The 22,561-nt window shown below is 31.5% G+C and overlaps 2 protein-coding genes across 10 annotated transcripts in view; both read right to left on the bottom strand.

Annotated features, from left to right (window-relative positions):
• The window catches only part of LOC143225792 (uncharacterized), a 35,444-nt gene extending 27,830 nt beyond the window's left edge, over positions 1 to 7,614 (bottom strand). Inside the window, exons 1-5 of one of the 8 annotated variants that reach the window (XM_076455791.1) lie at positions 7,488 to 7,573; positions 6,642 to 6,693; positions 4,993 to 5,079; positions 3,866 to 3,971; positions 2,156 to 2,545 (exon numbers count right to left, since the gene is read on the bottom strand). In XM_076455791.1, coding sequence (XP_076311906.1) covers positions 2,156 to 2,466 — 311 coding nt within the window. In that variant the 5' untranslated portion in view covers positions 2,467 to 2,545; positions 3,866 to 3,971; positions 4,993 to 5,079; positions 6,642 to 6,693; positions 7,488 to 7,573. Of the gene's footprint in view, positions 1 to 2,155; positions 4,146 to 4,992; positions 5,080 to 6,641; positions 6,782 to 7,487 lie in introns of those variants that run through there. The other 7 variants (XM_076455787.1, XM_076455790.1, XM_076455789.1 and 4 more) reach the window with 7 other exon arrangements.
• A 6,446-nt stretch (positions 7,615 to 14,060) lies between these two features.
• Positions 14,061 to 20,077, bottom strand: LOC143227194 (small ribosomal subunit protein uS9-like). Of its 2 annotated transcripts, none has more exons than XM_076458686.1 (5): positions 19,875 to 20,077; positions 16,703 to 16,804; positions 14,967 to 15,063; positions 14,531 to 14,578; positions 14,061 to 14,256 (listed from the first exon to the last, which is right to left on the bottom strand). In XM_076458686.1, exons 1-5 carry the CDS (start codon positions 19,941 to 19,943, stop codon positions 14,111 to 14,113), a joined length of 462 nt encoding a protein of 153 aa, XP_076314801.1. In that variant the 5' UTR covers positions 19,944 to 20,077; the 3' UTR covers positions 14,061 to 14,110. The 2 variants fall into 2 exon arrangements, with proteins under 2 accessions (XP_076314801.1, XP_076314802.1); XM_076458687.1 differs by lacking the exon at positions 19,875 to 20,077 and adding an exon at positions 19,477 to 19,580.
• Between the last annotated feature and the right edge of the window lie 2,484 nt (positions 20,078 to 22,561).

Below are 22,561 nucleotides of genomic sequence, written 5' to 3'. Positions count from 1 at the left end.
ATTCAAAGAACATAAAAAAGTCAACTTCACACGTTTTCGAACAATGCAAGTCAAATAGACACAAGATGACCATAGAAAACACTCAAATACTAAATAAAGAAACAAACATAAACAAACGCAAAATTAAAGAAGCCTTACTTATACAACAACTTAAACCCAAAATAAACCAATATAAAGGAATGCCTTTATACCTATATTAATATAATAAAATAAAAACAATTATATATTCAAACATCTAACACCGCCCTCTACATTCTGACACTCAGTTACACAACCCCTTTCAAACATGTGGTCAGCTTCTGGTCAGTTACCTCTTTCTTTGTGAACCTGACAATGACCGAAGAAGGTCGAAATGTTGTTCGCTCTTCTATGTAAAATATTTTCTCAACCCAAACGAGCTGTTTTTGCATATATAATGTTTCTCATACACAAAATAGTAAGTGTTCATGAAGGTAACACACCGAGTCTTCTTACACTGGTGACAAATAAGCTTTATGAAACCTTTTTTTGTTCATTCCTTTTGACAGAACTCATGAAAACCACAGAGACAATAGCTTTATATCACCAGAGAACTAGCTCATATACTGTCCAACATGCTCAAGCCACTACCATGTTTTATGTGGAATTTTGGATTGAAATATGGGTTTTACTCCCTGGAAATTAGTGTAAATTTGGCCATGCTTGTTGACAATTCAATTTCAGTTAGAAGAAGTTCAAATTTTTTATTCAGGATTTTAAAAAATGAGTACTGAAAAGCTGTTTGGGAATAAACATTCTAAACACTGCTATTCAATTATTTTTTATATATAAATTGACTAAGATATTTAAATTTTTAAATTCTGATGTGTAGCAATTTCTAATGAATATTTCAGTATATTTAAGTAATAATTCATAACAGTAAAGGAGAGAAGAATAACCCAATTCTATGAAAATTTATACAAGTAAAATACAAACAGTTGATTCTAATGAGCATTATAAGAACAAAATCTTCAGTATTAGATAATTCATAACTTAAAGCAGTATACTTGTGTTGATAATAAAAACATTACCAAATTTATTCAATCAAAAGTTTTGAAAATTAGATGAAGAATAAAACATGAATATAAAATTGAATACAATAGTCAGTCACACAGCTTTTTATCCAAATATTAGGTTCAAACTGTTCTCAGCAAACATGTAATTCTAATATGATTTAACAAAACACTAAAGCTTAATATTTCATTCCTCAGAAAACAAAAAAATGAATGAGTGATATGTATCTTATTGTTATGTATTATAATTTCTTGGGCAAGTCCACAATTTACTGAAAATTTGAATTTAGAAGTTAAATGAATGTTGATATGTTCCAAGTTTTTATATTTGCCAATAAGATCAATACACAATTTTCTTTCTTAACACAAATATATTTTAATATACAAACAACATTACAATTGATAATAAATGTTATTACCGATAATAATTTATATACAAACTTACAAATAGTACCGAGACTCGTATCTGGCCTGGAACTGAATATTTTATTGATGGTTTACAAAAAGTAAATTAACTCTAATTTATAAGCAAATACTTTACAAACTTACAATATTGAATCCTCTATCTGGTCTGGAACTGAATACTTTATTGAGAATTCACAAAGCACTAATTACTTTCATACTGATGCAAAGATACACTTTACCTGATGGAAATGCCAGCTCTATTATTCACAGGTGAATTTTTTTTTTTGGGAGGGGGTGGGGGAATATCTAATATTCTCATAGAAATAATAATCTCAAAAGTTAATTTGCTGGTTTGTAATGTTCAAAACCTAAAAACCTTCCTGGTCAAATACCTGTAGTTATCCAATTAAGCATTTGTCACAATTACAGCGTCCGAGACTTATAGCAGACTGGCTGTAGCAGACCAACAATATTATTGTCTCTTTGCTTGACAATTTATAATCTTTAGGCAAAGCTCTCAAAAAGTTCAGTAGAAAAAAATGTAAAATATATATTGTTGATTCTTACAATCAAGAACAGCCAAGTCTTGCACCACACACATTTAACAATAGAAGTTACATACCTTTCTAAATGTACATTAAACTGAAACAAACATGCATATTAAAATAAATGTATAACAGTAAATCCACTACACTTACATACATAATTTTATAACTTACCTCGGAGTTTCAGGAACAATCATGCAACTTGTACCATTTTCATTCTTTTCTTCACCATTAAAATAAAAGGTTTTGCTGTCCGAGACTAAAGAATTATATTTTTTACCCAGTTCCTTTCCTTCTCTTAGCAGTTTGTCTTTACAATCAAATGCAGTTGAATTTGATGCATTATAATTTGGTAAGGTAGATTCATTTTCTAGATCTTTCTGACCCTTTTGTTTAAGTAACCTGTCTCTCAATGGTGGAACATCATCCTCACTGCTGTCTGTCTCGTTGAACAAAAAAGTTGATTTCTGTTGCATTTTCTTCATCGTAATGTTCAGATTCACAGTTCAGAAACCAACCACTACAGATATACCTGTATATCTAATACACCTGTAGTGCTTACAGCTGTAAGAAAAGTATAGTTTAATTTAAGCTGTACACAACTTTCTTACTCAAGTCTGATGGACATTGTCACAACTAATTCTCAAAAACTTTTAACCAGTTCAAAGTAAGGTTTAGATTCAGTATTATTCCTGATAGAAAGGAAAGCTATTATACAATTTTCTCTTGATACCAACAATACTTAAATCACTAATAATTCTGTAAACATTGTACTTTTTCATTACACCCAAAAACTATTTTTAATACTATTTAGTTTAAACACTTTTTTTTTTAGAAATGAAAAACTATTTTATAAATCATTTTCAACTTGTGATACCAGAAACTCAAACTTTCTTTTATAATGATTTATTGAAACTTTGGATTACTTATGGTCATACATACAAACTCCTATATAGTTAATACTCAAGATAAAGTCTACCATAATATCCACACATTTAACAGGTTAATCATGGTAAGTCTGAATGTCTCGATTTTCTTCAACTTTACAAAGGCATTTTAGAACATGAAAATATTACAATATTATAATGATAATATTCAATTGTGATGAAAACTTCATGACCATTTTGCATTTGCTAACCAAAATAAAAATTTGTACTGGAACTAAACCTTTCTCCTCAGTGGATCATACTGTTACAATTAAATCCATTGTATCAGATTAGAATATTTACAAAAAGTTGAAAATTTTTCCCACTGTAAATATTTTCATTTTCTAAGTGACTGTGCATGTTTACATTTAGCAGTCATATAATTCAATACAAAACCAAAAGTGCTATAAAGAGGAAATCTCATTTCTTAGTGAACGAAAAAACAAATGACTGAGAAAGTAACAAATGTCTCAGTTATCTCGTTAAAAAACTAAATTCAAGTTACAAATAACTTCCTTAATCTACTGACAAGTTTTTAATCAATCCAAAGTTATGTTCAATATCCCAAAACATGTTTCCCTGAATTACAGACTCAGTGTTGAAAGTAAAAGCATGAAATTGGCATCCAACAATTTATGTGCTTTTTTTAAATATATAAACGGATTGAAATATTATAAACTTTTGCATATTCTGCTGTAACAGTAATTTCTGATGAACCTATAAGAATATTAACTCAATTACAAATTTGAAACAGTAAATGACAGAATAATCATACAGTCCTTTGAAAATGTATGTGAATGAAATACAAACACAGCTAATTTAAATTAAAATTATCAAAACGTATTTTAAATATTAGATAATTCATAATTTAAAGTAGAATTGAATTTAAATGTGTCAAATTAAATGTAACTCATTTTTTAAACTTCCCATATCTATTTCATAAAACATTTTAACAAACTTGTATATAATAAGGGTCCATTTCATTTTCCAAAGCTATCCTTGTCTTATCTGGAGTCTAGCTGCTTTTTCCCAAACCTCAATATTGTATCCTCTCATCCTATCATCTTCAGGATATAACACAAATAAATCAATATAATTTCAAATATCCAACAGTTTAATTGCACCAGCAAGATTTACTATTAGTTCGTTTTTGGTAATATTATTTCACAATCAGGTGTCTCTCCAATATTCCATTCCATCTCCAGAATCATCCACATAATCCTTATTCTGAGCCCTTTCTAATAAAATCAGTAATTTTATTAGCTAAAGATACTAAAACTGCATACAGTATTCTAAGAGAGTGGAATAGATAACTACACTGTATTACTCATAATCAATATACCTATAAATACATAATAAAATTTGATTAGCTTCAATAATAGCAACAGTCTGGAATGACTTATCCATTACAGTGCCCCGATTTTTAAAATTAATTGTTAAATGTGTTCCCATCTGTATTAAATGCATGATTCAAATTAAAACACAATGTGTATTACTTTGCACATACTAAAACTAAAGGTAATTTGTCAAATTTTACCAACTGATTTCCTTCTGTAATACCTCAATATAGCTTGATACAACTGTTCAATGTCATTCTCAAGATCTTGGCTTTATTAATTTATTAATTCTGTATCAGTATTGTTAATTAAATAAGACAAAGCTAAATCACAATGACAAGAAATAGTGAAAATATTTCTTTTTATATAGAATAGTGGTATTAACACTTTTACTAATAAAGCAGAGAACAATGTTTTGACCTTCTCAGGTCATCTTCAGGTCAACAACATACCAGTCATCCTAAAATACAAGAGAAAGCTAAGATCCAAGCACTAGTAACAAGGTTTAGGGTTAACTGTGTTTTAATGCAGTTGTGATACACAGTTAAGGAATAAATAAAATTAGTAATTAAAATAAAAATGTATTACAAATATAAGTTGAGGAAGGTCAGTTATTTATCTTAAGAGTTGAAATCATAACCCTAAACAAGTCTTTAAGAAGCCAGTATTCTTTCTTAAACAAAGAGACGAAAAATGCATACAATATTCCAAATGAGGCTTAACTAGTGATCTCTATACTTATAATTACCTCTTTTTCTTTGTAATAGTTTGAGTGGATTTTCTACTGCTAAGCCAAGATCCTTTTCTCCAGTCACACTGATGAGTGTGCTCTCATCTATATAAAATATGTCATCCAAATTATTAGAATTTATGCACATCACCTTGCATTTAATATAAAGTAAAATAAGCCAACCACCTGTCCAACTTACCAATTAATAATTAATAAACATTATTTGCAGAAGCTCAACATCATCAATAGAATGAGAAATATCCAACATGTTAATTGCACCAGCAAGGTCTACTAAATTATTACCTATTGATATTATAAATGTAAATGACCCCTTACCACACCTAATTTCAAAAGACTGTTAATAACACTTTTTTTCTGTTACTAGTTCTTACTGAGCCATCCTACAATTCAATTAACAAATCTTTTCTAAACTTTTATTCATGTGGTTTTGTTAGCTAATTTTCAGTTTGGAACTTAATAAGTTTTCTGAAAACCAAAGTAGAAATAATCCATACCATATTACACAGATAACATTCTCAACAGAACAGCTCAACAAATTAGTAAAACAAGGTTTAAGTGAATTCATATTAGCTCTCTTATTTATAGTATCATAATTCATTAAACAATTTTGACAAGTTTCTTCAATCAGACAGCAGAATTTTTTTCCCAGTATAGAAGATTAACTAATCTGTAATTTCTACATTAATTCTATTCATCTCTTTCTAAAATAATAGTACCACTCCAATCCTCAGGCACCTGCTCAGTGTCTATTGACTTCCCTTAAAACTTTCCCTCATCCTGATGATTAATTTGTAATTTCTCAATATTTTTACCTACCACAAAGAGTAATGAGTAGGTGTTTAAGATTAATTACAATATTTCTCAAATAAAATAGAGTCTGAAATATTAGCAGCCTTTCTTAAAAAAACAGACAAAAAAAATCATTTAATAGTTTATCCACCTCACAATCCTCAATGAAAACTTGCGATCAGTATCTTTGAAGTGTACAATCCAAACCAAGATTCTTGTTGCATATAATATACATAAAAATTCTTGCTCCCCTACTTTTCTATTGATATTAGCAGATATTTGTAGCAATTAAACTCTTGTGTCTTTTTTTATTATATCTTCAACTTTCCTATCATTCTGTAAATCTTCTATCTCTTAATCTTCATAAACTTGTGGTATTTATCACTGAATTTCTCTACAGTTAGCTAATCAGGTTTGAACTCTTATCTTTAACCTTCTTTTAGGAACATCCAGGTTTTCAGACAAAAACACTTTACTTTTAAAATTATTTGATACCAGCCCATATCACCATTTAATTCATTATTCCAATTCATTAATGGTGCATCTGGTCTCATAGCCTCAAAACTGGCTTTCTGAAAATGAAAAACTAACATTTCACTTTCTATCTTAACATTTACAAAAAATACTAAATCAAAAAATAATGACACTTTACTCCAAATATTCTTTACCCACTTTAACACTTGTATTTTTTGTAAATATACCATAATTAGCAGTTATGACAAATGCAATATTGAATATTTCTGGTTAATATAGAAAATTATCCTTTGTCATTGCAACACACTTCACTACTTAACTCTATACAATTTTAATCAATGTAATTAAAATTCAAGTGTCCCATAATTAGTGCATCAGTATACCTATCAGTAGCAACCTTCATCATCACATACGTCTTTGACCTTAGCTGTTTGACTAGATCAGCAACATTAGTATACATATAAAATAAAATTCTAATTAGAACTTCAAACTCTTTAAAACCCCAATGTAACCCACTTAGACTCAATTTCTAGATGACTACTTTATTACAGCTTCAATCCAACAGGCTACATCTCATTTCTTATAGAGAATACCACTCTCCTACTTTAATACATGTAATTTATATATTAAACCCTATTATCCCAAATTATCACTGTTCAACAAGTCTCTAAACATGTTTCAGAAACTCCCACTATAACTTAAAAGTTTTGTGCTAGTGATCACAAGAACCCCATTTGAAGTAAAAATGCATTCTACAAATGGCTGATATAGGTATTAAAACTTCAATTAAAATAAAGTACAGAACAACATTTCAACCTTCTTAGGTCATTTTCAGGTTAACTAAAAAAATCAAAACAAAAAAAAACACCTGAAGATGGCCTAGAGAGGTGAAAACGTTGTCCTGTACTTTATTTTAATTAAAGTTTTAATACCTGTACCAGCCATCTTGAGAATACAATCTTAAGGTTTATTCTTTTTTTTTTCCTGTCAACATTTTACGCGTAGATTTAGAATCTGTAAAATACTTCAAATAACACTTTTACTGCTTGTAGTACTAATGCTTGTCTAGACTATTTTACTATTAGTACCATTACTCAAAGGTATTGGTAGCAGTTAACACTTAGTAACAATAATGATACTAGTAACTATAAAAAAATGAATGCATATGCATAGTCTGATTACTGGAACTCCAATAATATAAGCAACAAAGTAATATTTTAAAAATATACCACTTATTTAAAATAAAAAATCAGTTTTCCTTGACCATAACAAAATCCATTAAATTAAGCCACTTGTAATTTGCCCCAGGTGAAACTATTCGACGACCATAATTTTCCGCGCCCTCTTTACTGTTAAATAGGGTAGTAAACATTATAACTTCTTTTATTATATAATACGTTTCGATTCAAATTTACTTTAAAATGAAATCCAATCAAGCAAATTGGCCATATAGGCATGCAACTTAATCGAAGAACAAAAATAACAAACCTTCACAAATACATATAATTGTACACATAAGCTATATTGAGCTAAGTATCAACTAAAATTTTAAAAGCGAAATATTTAAGTTCAGATTCAAATAACTGATTGGTGATTTTTGCGTTATTTTCAATTTTCATTATTATATAAAACAAATGGCTTGAATTTTTAATTTAGTAAAATTTCGAATTGGTATTTGTTTAGTTGAAGTTAAGCACAAAGCTGCACACGAACTATCTACGCCCTATCTACAACATGTATTCAAACCTAGTTTCTAGCGTTGTTAAGTTCGCAAATATGCCTCTATACCACTGTGGGTGAATTGATGTCTAAAACAACTTTGTTATACTAACTATAATGTTTGTACATCTCTCATTAACTTAGTAGTAAATTGAAGGGGTGTATAGGATAGATTTCCCCTGTGTAAACAAAATATCCCCTAAAATATTTTAACTAATTTGTCTTTTTTACTCTTTTTTAAATAGAGATGTCAACAACCAAATGAAAGTATGACGACTGACTCAATAATTTAAGGGATAAGTTTATGAACTCATAACGCTAAAACATAACGCTGCAGTCTTCAGATGAGTGGAGTACAAATTGCCAAAACTTTTAGAAATTATATGTTTCTTTCCCAAAAATTAATGTTGTTCATTTTTCCAATTCAGACTCAGAGTTGCTCAGATAAGAACTTTTAACTTTCTATAATTTGGAAGCATACAAGATGTGGGGTTACTAACTAATTATTAGCAGCTTATTGGAATGATATGCGGAAATAGAAAACTACATTTCTTATCTCAGAATTGGATAAGAATCAGTCGAACCCCAGAGCCCAACTCATTGTGGACACATAGCTCGGCATGGCCAGGTGGGTTAAGGCGTGCGACTCGTAATCTGAAAGTCGCGGATTCGCATCCCTGTTGCACAAAACATGCTCGCCTTTTCAGCCATGGGGGCGTTATAATGTGACGGTCAATTCCACTATTCGTCGGTAAAAGAGTAGCCCAATAGTTGGCGGTGGGTGGTGATGACTAGCTGCCTACCCTCTATCCTTACACTGCTAAATTAGGGACGGCTAGCACAGATAGCCCTCAAGTAGGTTTGTGCGAAATTAAAAAACAAACATAGTGGACACAGATCTTGAATGCGAGATGAGTCCATGGGCAAACTTTATTTTTCAGTGTATTGAGGTTATTGTATAAAACCAGTTTGTTCCTGACAGATTTAGACGAAGTATTAGTTTTTGTTACTGTATCAGGTTTCAGAAGTATAACCCATTGTTAACCTTTTGTTATTTTGATTTTTTAACTTCAATGAGATAATTATTGTTTTGCATTTCATATTTTAACTTTAACATTTCACTTACAAATAAATTATTTATTTAAAATTTAGAGATAGGCTTATGTATTTGAATTTTAATATGAAGCTACAGATTTTCACATGTAATTTTAAATTGTAATTTAATATTATTCTAGACTTTTATTTTAAAACTTCTGTAACTTTATTTTAACACTTCAACTACAACCGACATACTTAAATGGTAAAGAAAGGTTAAATCCTTGCCATTATTTTTCATACACAAAGAGCTAATGCATTTGAATTTCAGTTTTAAGTTGAACAAACGTATGAGAATGGTGACAATCCAAGTGTCTGACAGTATGAGATCTGTGGTAAGGCCACGTACTATTGGATTCAATGTTAGGCAGATCCTTCCACCAAAACACAAAGAGAAGTGAAATATACGAGTGCCTTTCTGTAAAAGTTCTGGAAAGTGGAAAGTGATTGCCTATAATGATGGTCCCATGATCAGGCAATACAACGTTTAATATTGAGTCTTTAAGATCCAGCACTGTACATAATCAAGTGCCTAATGGAAACATAGTTTTTTGACTGGGACACAACCATGGCAAAATTGAGCCAACAAATTGCGTCATCTACGCTGAAATTAAGTCTCATAAGTGCACCTCAGCTAACTTAGATGCCTTCATTAATGATTTGTCACACCGACATGGGAAAGCATTTTCTACAATGGTAATTGAAAATTGTAGGTGTATCTTAGTTCAATACGTCTATTGAAAAACATGCAAGTATGGCAATGAGACCTAGGGATGGGGGACATTTAAACCGTAATGGAAGCAGTTTTTAGAGAATGATGTTTGAGGTGGTAAACTCAGACTGTTCATATGAGAGGAAGAAGATGACGGTGGAAGCTGTCATGACTTCATACTGCTAAGCTATCCTATAAAACCAAATATTCTTTACCAAAACTAACCGTTGCCATGAATGGATTTATCATTGATGCTTTCAACTCTTGTGGCACAATTGAGTTGGTTACCATGAGAAAAGTTATTAAGGTGCTCTGCATATTTGTGCTTCAGCTACTGCAGCCACAACTTCCATTGAGATTTTTCTGAGAAGGATATACAAAACCAATGTTATTGTTTTCTGCTGAGACATTTAAATGTGAACCATGTTTATTTGCTCTCACAAAAGACTGATGGATCCATTCATTTTGGCCAACTGCTCAGTGCATGCAAAATCGTTGACTGATTTTACTTTCATTCTTTAGAAATTAATGGAACTTGAGTCGAGTCTTGCAACTTACTAAAAAGTGTTGATCAGTCCAGCTCTAAAAAGATCGAGTTCATGGCAAGAGTATGGAATGTCTGGTTGATACAGGACCTGCAGAAGCCGTGGTAGATACTGCTGTGTATTAAATGCTCGAAATGCGACCTCCCGTGCAGCCAGCTAACACTAACTTTGTTTTGAGGATTGGTGGACACCTGAATGTGAATGAGAAAACACATATCTAATTATGTTTTGCTCATCTAAGCCATAGATAAAGATAGCAATACTAGATCGTAGTTGTGGTATCAGTAATCTTCGGATGAACATTTTCAGAAAATCACAACAATAATGAGTTTTGGTGGTAAGACCGTTTAATGTTGGAAGAGTAGAATGCTTGTGTGTACTTGCTGGAGAGAAGTATAGTATCTATATTCATGTAAGAGGTGCTTATATGATTTTCTGCATAGTGTATTGACACTTTTATCAAGTGATTTTAAAACATAGGTACAATAAATACCCTGTGTTTCATATTCAAAAACAAACAGTAGCATGAATAGTCTACTGATAGATGCAGTCCTGATACTGCTCTGATTCGGTAATACCAATGCCACTTCAACACACTGAAACCGGTAACTTGCATCCAATCTAACAAATACGATGTTGGATTGCTGGAGCATTGTAAATATAACTTTAAGATAATGCAAACGTTGAAGGAGAATGTCATTTAGTTAAATACATAAATTGAAACAATTTAGCGGTAATATTATGGGTGGAGAAGGCATCGCAGTAGACCTTTGGTAGATTGCAGAGATTTGAACCTGACTTTATTTAACATACAATACAAGAAGTTCAAAGTCTCCTTACATTTGCACAGTATTTTCAACATTTCATGGCCAACTCACAAGTTCATGTTCAGAAGGATGAAGGTGTGCGAACATACCTTTCGTGTACTGAAGATGCTTCAGAAGAAGTACTTTGGTAGCATATGCATGGCAGAAATGAGTTCTTGCTGAATACAAATGTACGAAAAACTAAAGCAATGCTGTCACACAGGATGGGGCTGGATATACTCAAGGCTATATACTTACAGTTTTTTAGTGTAGATATTGCAGCACATTTCGGGAACTGCTTGCAGTTGTATTATTTGTGAAATGCTATTTCAGTGATGGAAAGTTCTCTCTGAAAAGATCCGGATTGTTCATCATTCGGTATCTGAGGAGTTTCCAAGGCGAAATTTTAAGTTATCCTTCATAAAACACACATTCTCGAAAAAGAGAGGCGGAGACAGGGTATACACTATCTCTGATCACTTTTGTGATTTTCTTTGTAAAAACGTAGTTTCTATTTTACTTTCACAGTATGTGGAACATCATTTTTCATTTGTAATAAGTTGTGGCTGTTTATTAGTGTCGTAAGCAAGTATTTTTACAAGAGTATGTGGAGTTTCTGAAAAATAATGCACTTAATTTTTTTTTAAATTTCAACTTTAGGTATGGCCAAGAAATAAAAGAAAAGGGGGGGATGCAATACAAAACAGTACTATATGCCTGTTACTTCCATAAATAAGATGCATTTTTTTTTCTCAAACATTTGCTTTCCAGTTTGGAGAAAGTTGCTAATGTGAACAGTTTCTTTTGTTGTTTGATAGTACAAAAAATGTGGGTTCGCTAATTAGCATTTAGATTTCCTGTACGGAAGATGACATGTGACCATCACGAAATTGAAAGTTATTTCCTGTCAGCAAAATATGTAAGGAGCAACTGCGCCATAGATCTAATTTCAAATGACACCAGATTCTGTTCCGCTTGAGAAACAAGGGGAGGAAAAGGAACTGAAAAACAGGAATCCCAAGTCCCACTTTAAATTAATGTTGTTATAATACATTTTTCCTCACCTTGGATTTGAACTCGAGACATCTTTTCTACTGACTAAGATAAAAGACTAGCTCCCTAGTTCTTGTTTGTAAGACATTTTAGTTACTTAAACTATTATTACAGCTTTACATATCATGGTACAGACACCCAGGTGGTCTAACCGCACAGTTGTTTTGTTTTCTGCAACCAATTACCAAATTTTAAGCAGCACTACATCTGAGTTAGTCACAAATATCATATTACTGGTACTATCTACAGTTTATTGCTTCAGATCTCAAAGGAAGAGCTTGTTTTATGCTCTTCAGCTCCATCATTGTGCTGCTTCTGGGAAGCTCCAATACTCCACCAACTACAAGGCAAAATGTTGTTGATCTGCAAGATCAAGATCATCACATTAGCTCTCTAACCTATCTTTAGTGAAGGAACTGAACCATCTTGGTCACAATGACAACTGATTATCTATCAGTCTCTATCTAGGTACAAATGACCTTTTCCTTCTTCACTATCTTTTCTTCTTGTCTGAACTGGTTTTCATAGATCTCAGTAGTATGAGATGTTTATCCTAAATGGGGAAATCTGATATTTATTGGTGACAAATAATCTCACTGATGGCTGTATAGCAACAATCCAAAATTATCTCCAGAGTCATGTTTTAAACAAACATCTGACAGATGTCCTAGTAAAACATTTTCAAGTGCTATTGGTGTTCTACTATGCTGTTTAGGACTGCAAGGTGTAATACAATTTTAAAGGAAGTGGCTGAAGCACAACTTACAACCAAACTTTATTCATAAGGCCTTTAGATTACTACCATATGGGATATATATAATAGTAGTTCTTATCAGTGTATGGATAACTCTGATGTACTTTAGGTATAGTGCTGCCAAAGAAGTCCCTCTAAGTACTGAATGTGTGATACAACTTGTTCTGTTTTACTTTCAGGCATAAATTGGTGAACCGCATTGCATTTTTTCTCAAATTAAAGGAAAACCTATGGGTTCTAGTTCTATGCTTTTGCTATTTACTTTTCTTGAATTACATCACAATTTTATCCTCAAACTAGTATATCTTAACAGTGCTTCAACTTTCCAAGTCTCTGATCTAATTTACACACCTCAGTAGTGATAGCACTTTTTCGTTTCCACAATACAGAACTACTTGTGAATTCATTTTAATAATGATGTCTTTATCAACCAACTTTTAATTTTAAATTGTATGACTGTAAATTGTATTGATTGAGTGTATGCATGGTACATGACTGAAAATTACAGTAGGCTTAAATTGTCCAAAGTAATGATAATACTCGACAAATTGCTGAATAATTTAGATATTTGTCAGAATGCACCAGTCCTATACGAATATAAAAAATTTCTTAGAATATAATTAGATCAACAACAGGAATAATAAAATATATTACAAGAGATCTATACCCTACAGATATAAAACTACACCTATCTATATCACACACATTGCTGAGCCATCGTATGTTATATCATGAATATTATCAGAAAAATAAAAGAATTTTGGTATTCTATTAATTTTCACAAAGAATGGGTAATCTAAATGTTAAAAGATGTTTCACAGTTCTTCAATCTCATCTATCTCTACAGCATTTATAATGATCATCAGTAGTCCGATATAAAGTAGTTAAGACTTTGGTATGGAAATAAACAGATGTTCTTCAGCTCTCTTCCCTCTACTACATCTTTCAATACATGAATGTGTTTGGTGTTTTTTACATGAACTAAAAACTGTAGTTCGTCTTTCACATGATCAAGATGCACATTAAACCATTTGTAGTTTACATCCACCTCACTGATATAATTTCATAATTCCCAACCCTACTCCATGCACAAAAGATTCAGATTCTTTCAACCTACGTGTATTATTTAAATTTTTTTTTATTAAGGTCTGACTTATGCTACAATATTTTATCTGTAAGACTTCTGGTAACGAGCTCTGGCACCTGGTACACCAAACTTCTTTGGCTCACAACGACGTGGGTCAGCAACTAATAAAGTTCTGTCATACTGAATCAGAATATCTTTGATTTCTTTCTTAGAAGATTCATCAACATCTATAAAAAAATCAAAAACAATAGTTGAGATTGTTAACAGGACAATTACTTAAATTCAAGGTTTCAACTTCAGAGGAAACATTATTTAAATCAAATTAAATCTTTTATTGCTAATAAAATTAAGTTTTAAAACAATTATATTTTCTAAATTTTTAACAAAATTTAATTCCACTAAACACTGAGGTTACTGAGGCTATACAGTAAATTAACAAAGTTTTTATATAAAATGGGAGAACTGTTCCTATATACAATTACTATTAGATTGCAAACTTACACTTCTGATAGTATGCCACAACGGCTTTGGAGATGGCTTGTCTTGTTGCTGTAATATAAAAGTTTCACAATGAAGTCTTATCTTACAATTATATTTGATAAAAAATACAAGAGACAGTAGAGACTGTTTTAACATTCGAAAAAATGTAAAATAGTACCAGAAAGGTTAACACATTATACATAAACAAGCAAATAATACTGTCTCTAAAAAAATCAGCAAACCTGAAAATCACAAAACAACTTGTATGTTGAGAACATACAAAATATACATTCTGTAACCAAATTTATATCTTTACAGACTTAACAAAACATAGGACCAAAAAACTGACAATTACTAACATACTTCTAAAATAGTTAATGCTATCCCATACATGTGTTAGGCAAACTTCATTTTACACAAGTCTGAATAGCTTCTAAAAATCAAATAAGTACACTACCATATATCTGGGACACGTGACCGCCTCCTTTAACACGAACTCGTATGTCTACTCCTGCAAACCTTTCCTTGCCTAGGAGGAGGACTGGTTCTTGAAGCTTTCAGGAGGAATAAAATTGGAAAAAAGAGTTGGAGTTACAAATCACTTATTTTGACATGTATTATAGTATAATCAACAGATCTAAATAATTATAAAACAAAAATGCTAGATTCAATCAGTTTAATACCAACTGTTTACCCAAGCATTTTTAAATATATAATGCCCATTGGAATAGAGTTGCAAGTTATTTCTGGCAACTAATGAAAAACACTAAGTGGGATTTAACTTCCATGTTTCCTAAAACACCTTTATGAAGTATGAGAATAACAAAACTGAGAACAAAAGTTGAGATGCTTTAAAAAATTTAAACTTTTATCAATTTTTCTAATACCATTTGGTTAATGTAGCACTACCGCACTTCTGAAAAGTATGAAAAACATCAAAACAAAGGAGTGATATTATCACTTAGAAAATATTTGATGGAAACTTATTGGGAATTATCTAATGCAGAGACCCCTGTTTATACAACTTCAAACAAGTCTGAAAGACCTAAAAGATATAGAATTCAGCAGATGCAGTCTTTACCTCATATAAAACACTAAAACAGCACTGCCCTACTAACAATATACTCTTTCTTAAGATAATTCTATCCACTTCCTGCTACTAGTTTATTCATGCCACAGAAATCAATATAGTGCTAATAACTGAAATAATTATAAATGATAAGTAATTTTTTCTATCACAGTTTAACAAATGGCTATTAAACACTTTCATTACCTACTACCCCACTTTTCATTAGTAAAAGTTTGGAACCGCATATACTGCAATAATACTAATAATAAGTCTTTACTGCAATATTTAAGATAGGCTTCATAGTAATTATCACAACTTAACATTGAAAGTACAGAATACATGCCAGTCACACCAAATCTGTTATATTCAATGCTTAACAAGGCCTTTCACCCAGTTCCAAGACTCAACAGGGAGGCAATAACACAGTAATGGTAGATGCTATTTATATCACCAATTGCTAAAACAACAACTATTGGTGTAAACCCATTTAAGATAACACTTTTCATAAATTTTATGGAAGTATTTACAACAATGTATATGTAAAAAAATAATTCAATGTCCTGGGAACACACAAATATAGTACTAACTTAAAAAATAAGCACAACCAATCCACTGACTGCTGATTAGCTGTATGAGGTACAGTTTTCCTTTTGCAGTTGAATGTGAATGTGCTATATATACATGTAGAATATGTTTTGCAAAAATTCCACACACCCATCTAAAGCTAAAGGCACCCATAGTAAAAAAATTAAAAATGTTTGAAGTGAAATAATTATTAATTACAACTAGTCAAAATCCAATCCATTTAACTTAAAAATAGCCCTAGTATTATGCATCAAAATAAGGTAAAAACTATTTAAAACCCCAACCTAGCTAATGACATAATTTTAATTTAATTAAGGAAGCTTTCAAAATTTTAAAGGTGTTAACTACAGATGTACCAATTAACCAGTAATTAGTATGTTAGTCCTACAAGGTAAATCACGTGTGTTAAGCATTTATTTTAGCTAGTTAGTTATTGATAAGAACAACAAAATCAAGCAATTTTCATAATGAAGAACATTTAATGCAGAAAAAGAGAGAAACATATAAGAAAGAATTTACTACTTAACTATACATCTTACCTTGTTTCTAAGAATCTGGGGTTCCAAAGTCTCTAAGGGTCTTCCATTTACTTTAATGAGGCCTTTGCCACGTTTACAATAAGCAACAGCTGTAGCTGTTTTCTGAAAACATACACAGTAGTAATTAAAAATGCTCCTAGAAAAAGATCTGAAAATTCTTAATATCTTGTAAATAACACATAGAAGGTTTATAAAAGTATTTATTTCTATATTATCTTTTATATTAAAAAGGAAGGAAATCTTTATTTTTCAGACAAATATAAGCTCTTAGTTAATCTTGCAAACTACAGTCCTTATCACCATTATGAGAGTAACCACTTTATAAGCACAGACTGATGTTTCCCAATTTTTGCATTTGAGATAAAATTACTCAATGGGCTATATTTAACTATGTAAACTCATTTGATTCTTATTTAAAATTTCCTTATAAATTTCTGATACACGACATCTAGAATCATTTTTACATCTGTCTATACTGACAAAAAACTTGAAAGGTTACATATTTTGTAAAAACTGCAAATTTTCCTCTTGTAAAATAATGTAATTTTTTCCAATTTTGCCATTTCTTTGCTAAATGTCTACTGGTCAATGATCATTGAAGTTTAACTCTTATCAGTACAATAAGAATTTTGTGTTTGTACTCCATCACATGCCTTAAAATAGGGGATCCAAGAGAATTATGGTTCCCACTCACACAAGCACGTTATAAAGCTGCAGTTGAAAATATATAAAACTCCCACAAACAAAATACTAATTATTGTACACAAAATAATTATTGAAAAATATCCACAGTACTATCACATACATCATACAAACTGGCTTGACCAGTACAAGTGATATATCAAACAATAGCTCCCTTCATGCTTTATTTCAGTCCAGGCAGTTTAATTGGGCCCAAAAACATTTCCTCTTTGAAAACACACAAATAACATTAAAACCATTTATAATTCTTTTTAGCCATTGAACTTGTAGAAATAAAGTCATACAATATACTGGGTGGTATATCTAACCTACATAAATGCCAGTGTGTCTGTCACAGCACGCTCGATTTCTCAAAATAGGAGTCATAAATCAAAACAAATTTATCCAGACAGAATAGTTTGATAACTGTCTGCCAATTACAATATTGGTGCATTGGTATAATAAACCTAAAGTCAAGATGTAGTGTGGGATTTCCTAGTCTGGAGTTAAGTGCATAAAATTTATCATGAAAGTATAAATACTGATTCAGTTCTGAACTTAAATAGTTTCTGAATTATGCTATTTTATGTTATATCACCAACATTTTTAATAAAAAAACAAACCTCTTTAGTCAAAGAAGACTAGATTAAGAAACCAACAGCTATTTTTCCAGTTTTGTTGTCCATGTATTTCATTTTGTACAATCAGTACATATACTAACAATACATTATAATTTCCTTGCTAAGCAACATGACAAAAGCCAATGTTGGAATGTAGTGTTACTAAAATCCACTGACTTTTCTGTATATTAGAAGTTGTTAATCTAACTAGGTTTTACTAATAAGTAATCTGTGAATACACCAGGAATTAATTTCATGAATAATCATAATTTTGATTGACTCACAAAGAAAGTTACCAATATATGACAGCCTTAACAGCACTTTTCTGCTATTTTATTGGTAAATCTTAATTTAACAAAATTAATTTCAATTAGCCAAGAAAGGTGAGATTAGGGCATACTATTGGATGACAGTACTTGTTCTGTAATTTTTGATGAGCTATAGACTAGCATTACACAATGCATAAATTGATATATGTATGTATATATATTTGCCCAAACTGAACTAACAGCATGTCAAAAATTAAAACACAATTGTAAAGACTATATATTGGCTTGGCAACAGTTTACTAAACAAAATATTACTAAATGTGGCTAGAGCAAAGAAATGTGTACTATAATAGTACATGATAAAAGTGGTATGAACAATGGTAATGCCATTTGTATATTAAATTTGAACTTCATGAAACTTATTTTGATTACAACAAACAGTGGTTCACAATTCAACTACACAGATTTCTAAAATATTCATTTTTTCTATCATATAATAATTCCTTAGAAATTGGGAAGGAAAAAAACAACAACTCTTACTTAGATCAAATTGTTATTTCATTTGCCACAGTAACATCTTTTATTATCATGCTTGTTATGTTTGGTTTCATACTGGTACTTTCTATGTCTATACCTTTACTCACTGCTTTATTAATATTATAATATATTCACATTTACTATTACTAATTTCATTCATAATTCATAAACAGATGTCTGCTTCTTTCACTTTTGTATTTCAATCATACATTTGGAAAATAATATCTTTAACTTACAACTACAATATATTAATAATATCAAATGATATTGAAAGGATGAAGTTTACAGCTGGTATGTATCTGGTAATCACAGTACTTCAAGATTAGAACAGTAAATTCATCTCTCCTTTACATTCATAGCTACATTAAGTTCATCCTTCATTTTTAACACTTAGGCTTCATTTCATTTATCCATATAACATAAAATAACACATATAAGTTTGAAATGTATAGATTTCATTGATAATATATTTTATCTTGCCTTGACAAAAGGTTTATGCAGTTTCAGGTTACCAGGTAAAGTAATAATTTGATATAAATCATCGACATTTTGTTAACATTGCTACAAAGAAAAGGATGCATAGTGCAACAGGTCAATTTACATGTACAATTTTACCTGTTTTTCATTAATTATTAATTACCCAATTAAACTTGCAATGTGAACATACTGATTTTTGACTGTGAAATCCAGTGGTGTGTCTGTGAATTTTTACTTTCATTATTTGAAAATTACTGAAAACCCTTACTTAAAATGTAAGAAGTTAGACATGCACATGGCACACACATACAAAAACAAATTTTCCAAAATATATCATTACCAATATTTTATATTTATAGAAATTCATTAAAATAATTCTATATGCTGAAAACATCGAAAAATAATTAAAATAACAGCAATGAAATTACCGACACAATAAGACCAGAATTTTTCTTGAAAATTTACAAAGCTAAAGAACAAGTTTATGTTAAATATATTACATGGAAACAAGAAAGGCTAACAGTACTTTTATCCTTAAATATATAGTATGCTTTTGCTTTTTTTATGAGACTTAAAATGTCCTGTCACACTCCAGCAAGTACAGCATCCATTAGAAGTATGTTTGAAACATAGGTCTATTTGAAAATATGGATTCATATCTTAAAACTTGTTCTAAACAAATGCTTTTTTTTCCAATTCTTAAATATTTCTTCAATTATGGGTGGTGGAAATTAGTGTTACTGAATTCAATAAATGAAAACTAAGGGTTTACAAGTACAAGCAGTCTACGAGGTCTGTTCAAAAAATACGCGGACTGACGTCATAAAACAAAATGTACTTTATTTAGAAGTTACAGGTCTGGGACCCCTTCAAAGTACTCTCCTCCCCAACGCACACACTTATTCCAACGGTGTTTCCACTTGTTGAAACAGTCCTGGTACGCTTCTTTCGTAATGTCCTCCAGCTCCTTCGTCGCAGTTGCCTTAATCTCGGGAATCGTCTCAAATCTTCTTCCTTTCAAGGGTCTTTTGAGTTTGGGGAACAAGAAAAAATTGCAAGGAGCAAGGTCAGGTGAGTAGGAGGGTGTGGGGAAGAACAGTGATCGAGTGTTTGGCCAAAAACTCACGAGTTCTGAGGGCTGAATTTCGCAGCAACGCGGTGCATCTTCAATTTTTCGGTCAAAATATCGTAACAAGATCCAATTGATATCCCACACTCTTCAGCAAGCTCCCTGACAGTCAGACGTCGATATGCCCGCACCAGGGTGTTGATTTTGTTGGCGTGTGGGTCGTCAGTTGACGTGGAAGGACGTCCAAGACGCTCATCATCTTCAATGGACTGTCGACCATCCTTAAAACGTTCATGCCACTTGAAACATGCCGTACGATTCATAGCAAAATCACCGTAAGACGTGTTAGGCATAGCAAAAGTTTCAGTCGCAGATTTTCCAAGTTTAACACAAAATTTTACAGCAAGTCGTTGCTCCTTCAGGTCATTCATTCTGAAATCCGCCAAACGAAAAAATCGCACTTCACGTAAAACCGCGTAGCTAATACACAAATGAAGATATCTGCAATCGGGAAATGGCGTCGTAATCAGCTGATCTGTGCAAACCTAGCGACACCAAGCGAATTCCCCTGGAACCAACTGGAGTCGCGCAATTCAAACAGTCCGCGTATTTTTTGAACAGCCCTCGTACATATGTTCAAGCAGAGATAAAATTTGTTCATTGAGTAAAATTGCTCAAAATTACGTGCAAACATTTCAAACTGTATGAATATTTCGACCGTTCAGCATTATAATTTATATCTTACTTAAGTAATCACTTTTAATTTTACTTTACATACATAACCGTTAATACCGAGTTGTTTTACATTATTATTATTAATAGTATAAATCAGTAAACAGATTAACGTTTAAGTGAATAAAAATACTGTGCGTTTTTAGTTTTACCTTGTCTAAAGTTAGATATGTTGAATAATATAATTTTGTCACTTGCACTCTCGAGTTCTTATAGCTCTTAAGCCTAAAGTCAGGCTATATCATTCATTTCTTACCTTGCGTCCAAACACTTGCACAGACGGGATAGACTCTTTTTGAACTCTGTGAGAGAAGAAGAAATATGTTTATATATAATTCTTGCATTAGAAACAGAGATTTACTACAGCACTAAAAATCTTATCTTGCTTGAAATCATAAAACTTTATTATAAATGTACACACTCACGACGACATCATTCTTACAACTTCAGGTAAAATTAAGCACGGAACACACAACGCACGGTTTCTAATAGTGGTGTTAAGAACGAAGATACTTTGGTATCGCTTTTCGTAAATAATCTCGAAATCATTTTCGATTAATACCTAATATGCATCAAACAATAAGGATTAAGTTACTCCAAACTGGTCGAAAATATTTTTAACGGTGGGGTTCCAACTGATAAATAATGAATTTTGATCGTTATAACTAATACAGTTTTGAGCATTATCTATACTTATTACTAAGTGTGTATCTTATATTTCTGATACACCAAGGCATCATTAGAAGTTAGGCCTGGCATAGCCAGGTGGGTTAAGGCGTTTGAGTCGTAATCTGAGGGTTGCGGATTCAAATCCCCGTCGCACCAAACATACGGTGGAGGCATTATAATGTTACGTTCAATCCCACTATTCGTTGGTAAAAGAGTAGTTCAAGAGTTGGTGGTGGATGGCGATGACTAGCTGCCTTCCCTCTAGTCTTACACTGCTAAATTAGGGACGGCTAGCGCAGGTATCCTTATCTCTTGTGTAGTTCTGCGTGAAATTCAAAACAAATAAACATCAGGAGTTAATTCATTCTTTTACACAAATCTGCAAAACGTTGCCTAACTGCCTACTTTATCAAAGAAATTCTGCGATTTGAGACTATCGCAAGTATTTTTATATGCCAGGATTAAGAACGTAACTATAGCATCAGATATATATGTATATATATATATCCTTCACAAAATTACCCATTCGTCATTTATGTTCTTGATTATGTTCTTTAGATAGCTCAAATTTTAATTGCACATTTTTTGATAAACGTTTGTCAGAGATAAAAGCTTTGTTCCGATCCATTACCTCTTAATACTCGAAATTGTTCTCTGCATATTATCTTTGGTGCTTTTCAATCTAATTTTAATAGTGTAGATTGGGATACTAGATAGTTATTGACATCTGTGTATCCATTCTTTAAAGACACATCAGCTAGAAGGGATGAATGTTAGAAGACCACCCAGGTGATGGTGTACCTCT

The sequence above is a fragment of the Tachypleus tridentatus genome, chromosome 9 (genome assembly GCF_004210375.1).
Source record: "Tachypleus tridentatus isolate NWPU-2018 chromosome 9, ASM421037v1, whole genome shotgun sequence".
Classification (NCBI taxonomy): domain Eukaryota; kingdom Metazoa; phylum Arthropoda; class Merostomata; order Xiphosura; family Limulidae; genus Tachypleus; species Tachypleus tridentatus.
This window is presented reverse-complemented; position numbering and strand designations above follow the sequence as displayed.

Excerpts from the sequence above, each read along its gene's own strand:
- LOC143227194 (XM_076458686.1), bottom strand. The coding sequence starts at position 19,943 with ATGAATCCATATTTTCAAATAGACCTATGTTTCAAACATACTTCTAAT. Across the intron at positions 16,805-19,874 it reads GATGCTGTACTTGCTGGAGT|AAAACAGCTACAGCTGTTGC; the intron begins GTGACAGGACAT and ends GTATGTTTTCAG. Across the intron at positions 14,257-14,530 it reads TGTGGCATACTATCAGAAGT|ATGTTGATGAATCTTCTAAG; the intron begins GTAAGTTTGCAA and ends ATTTTTTTATAG.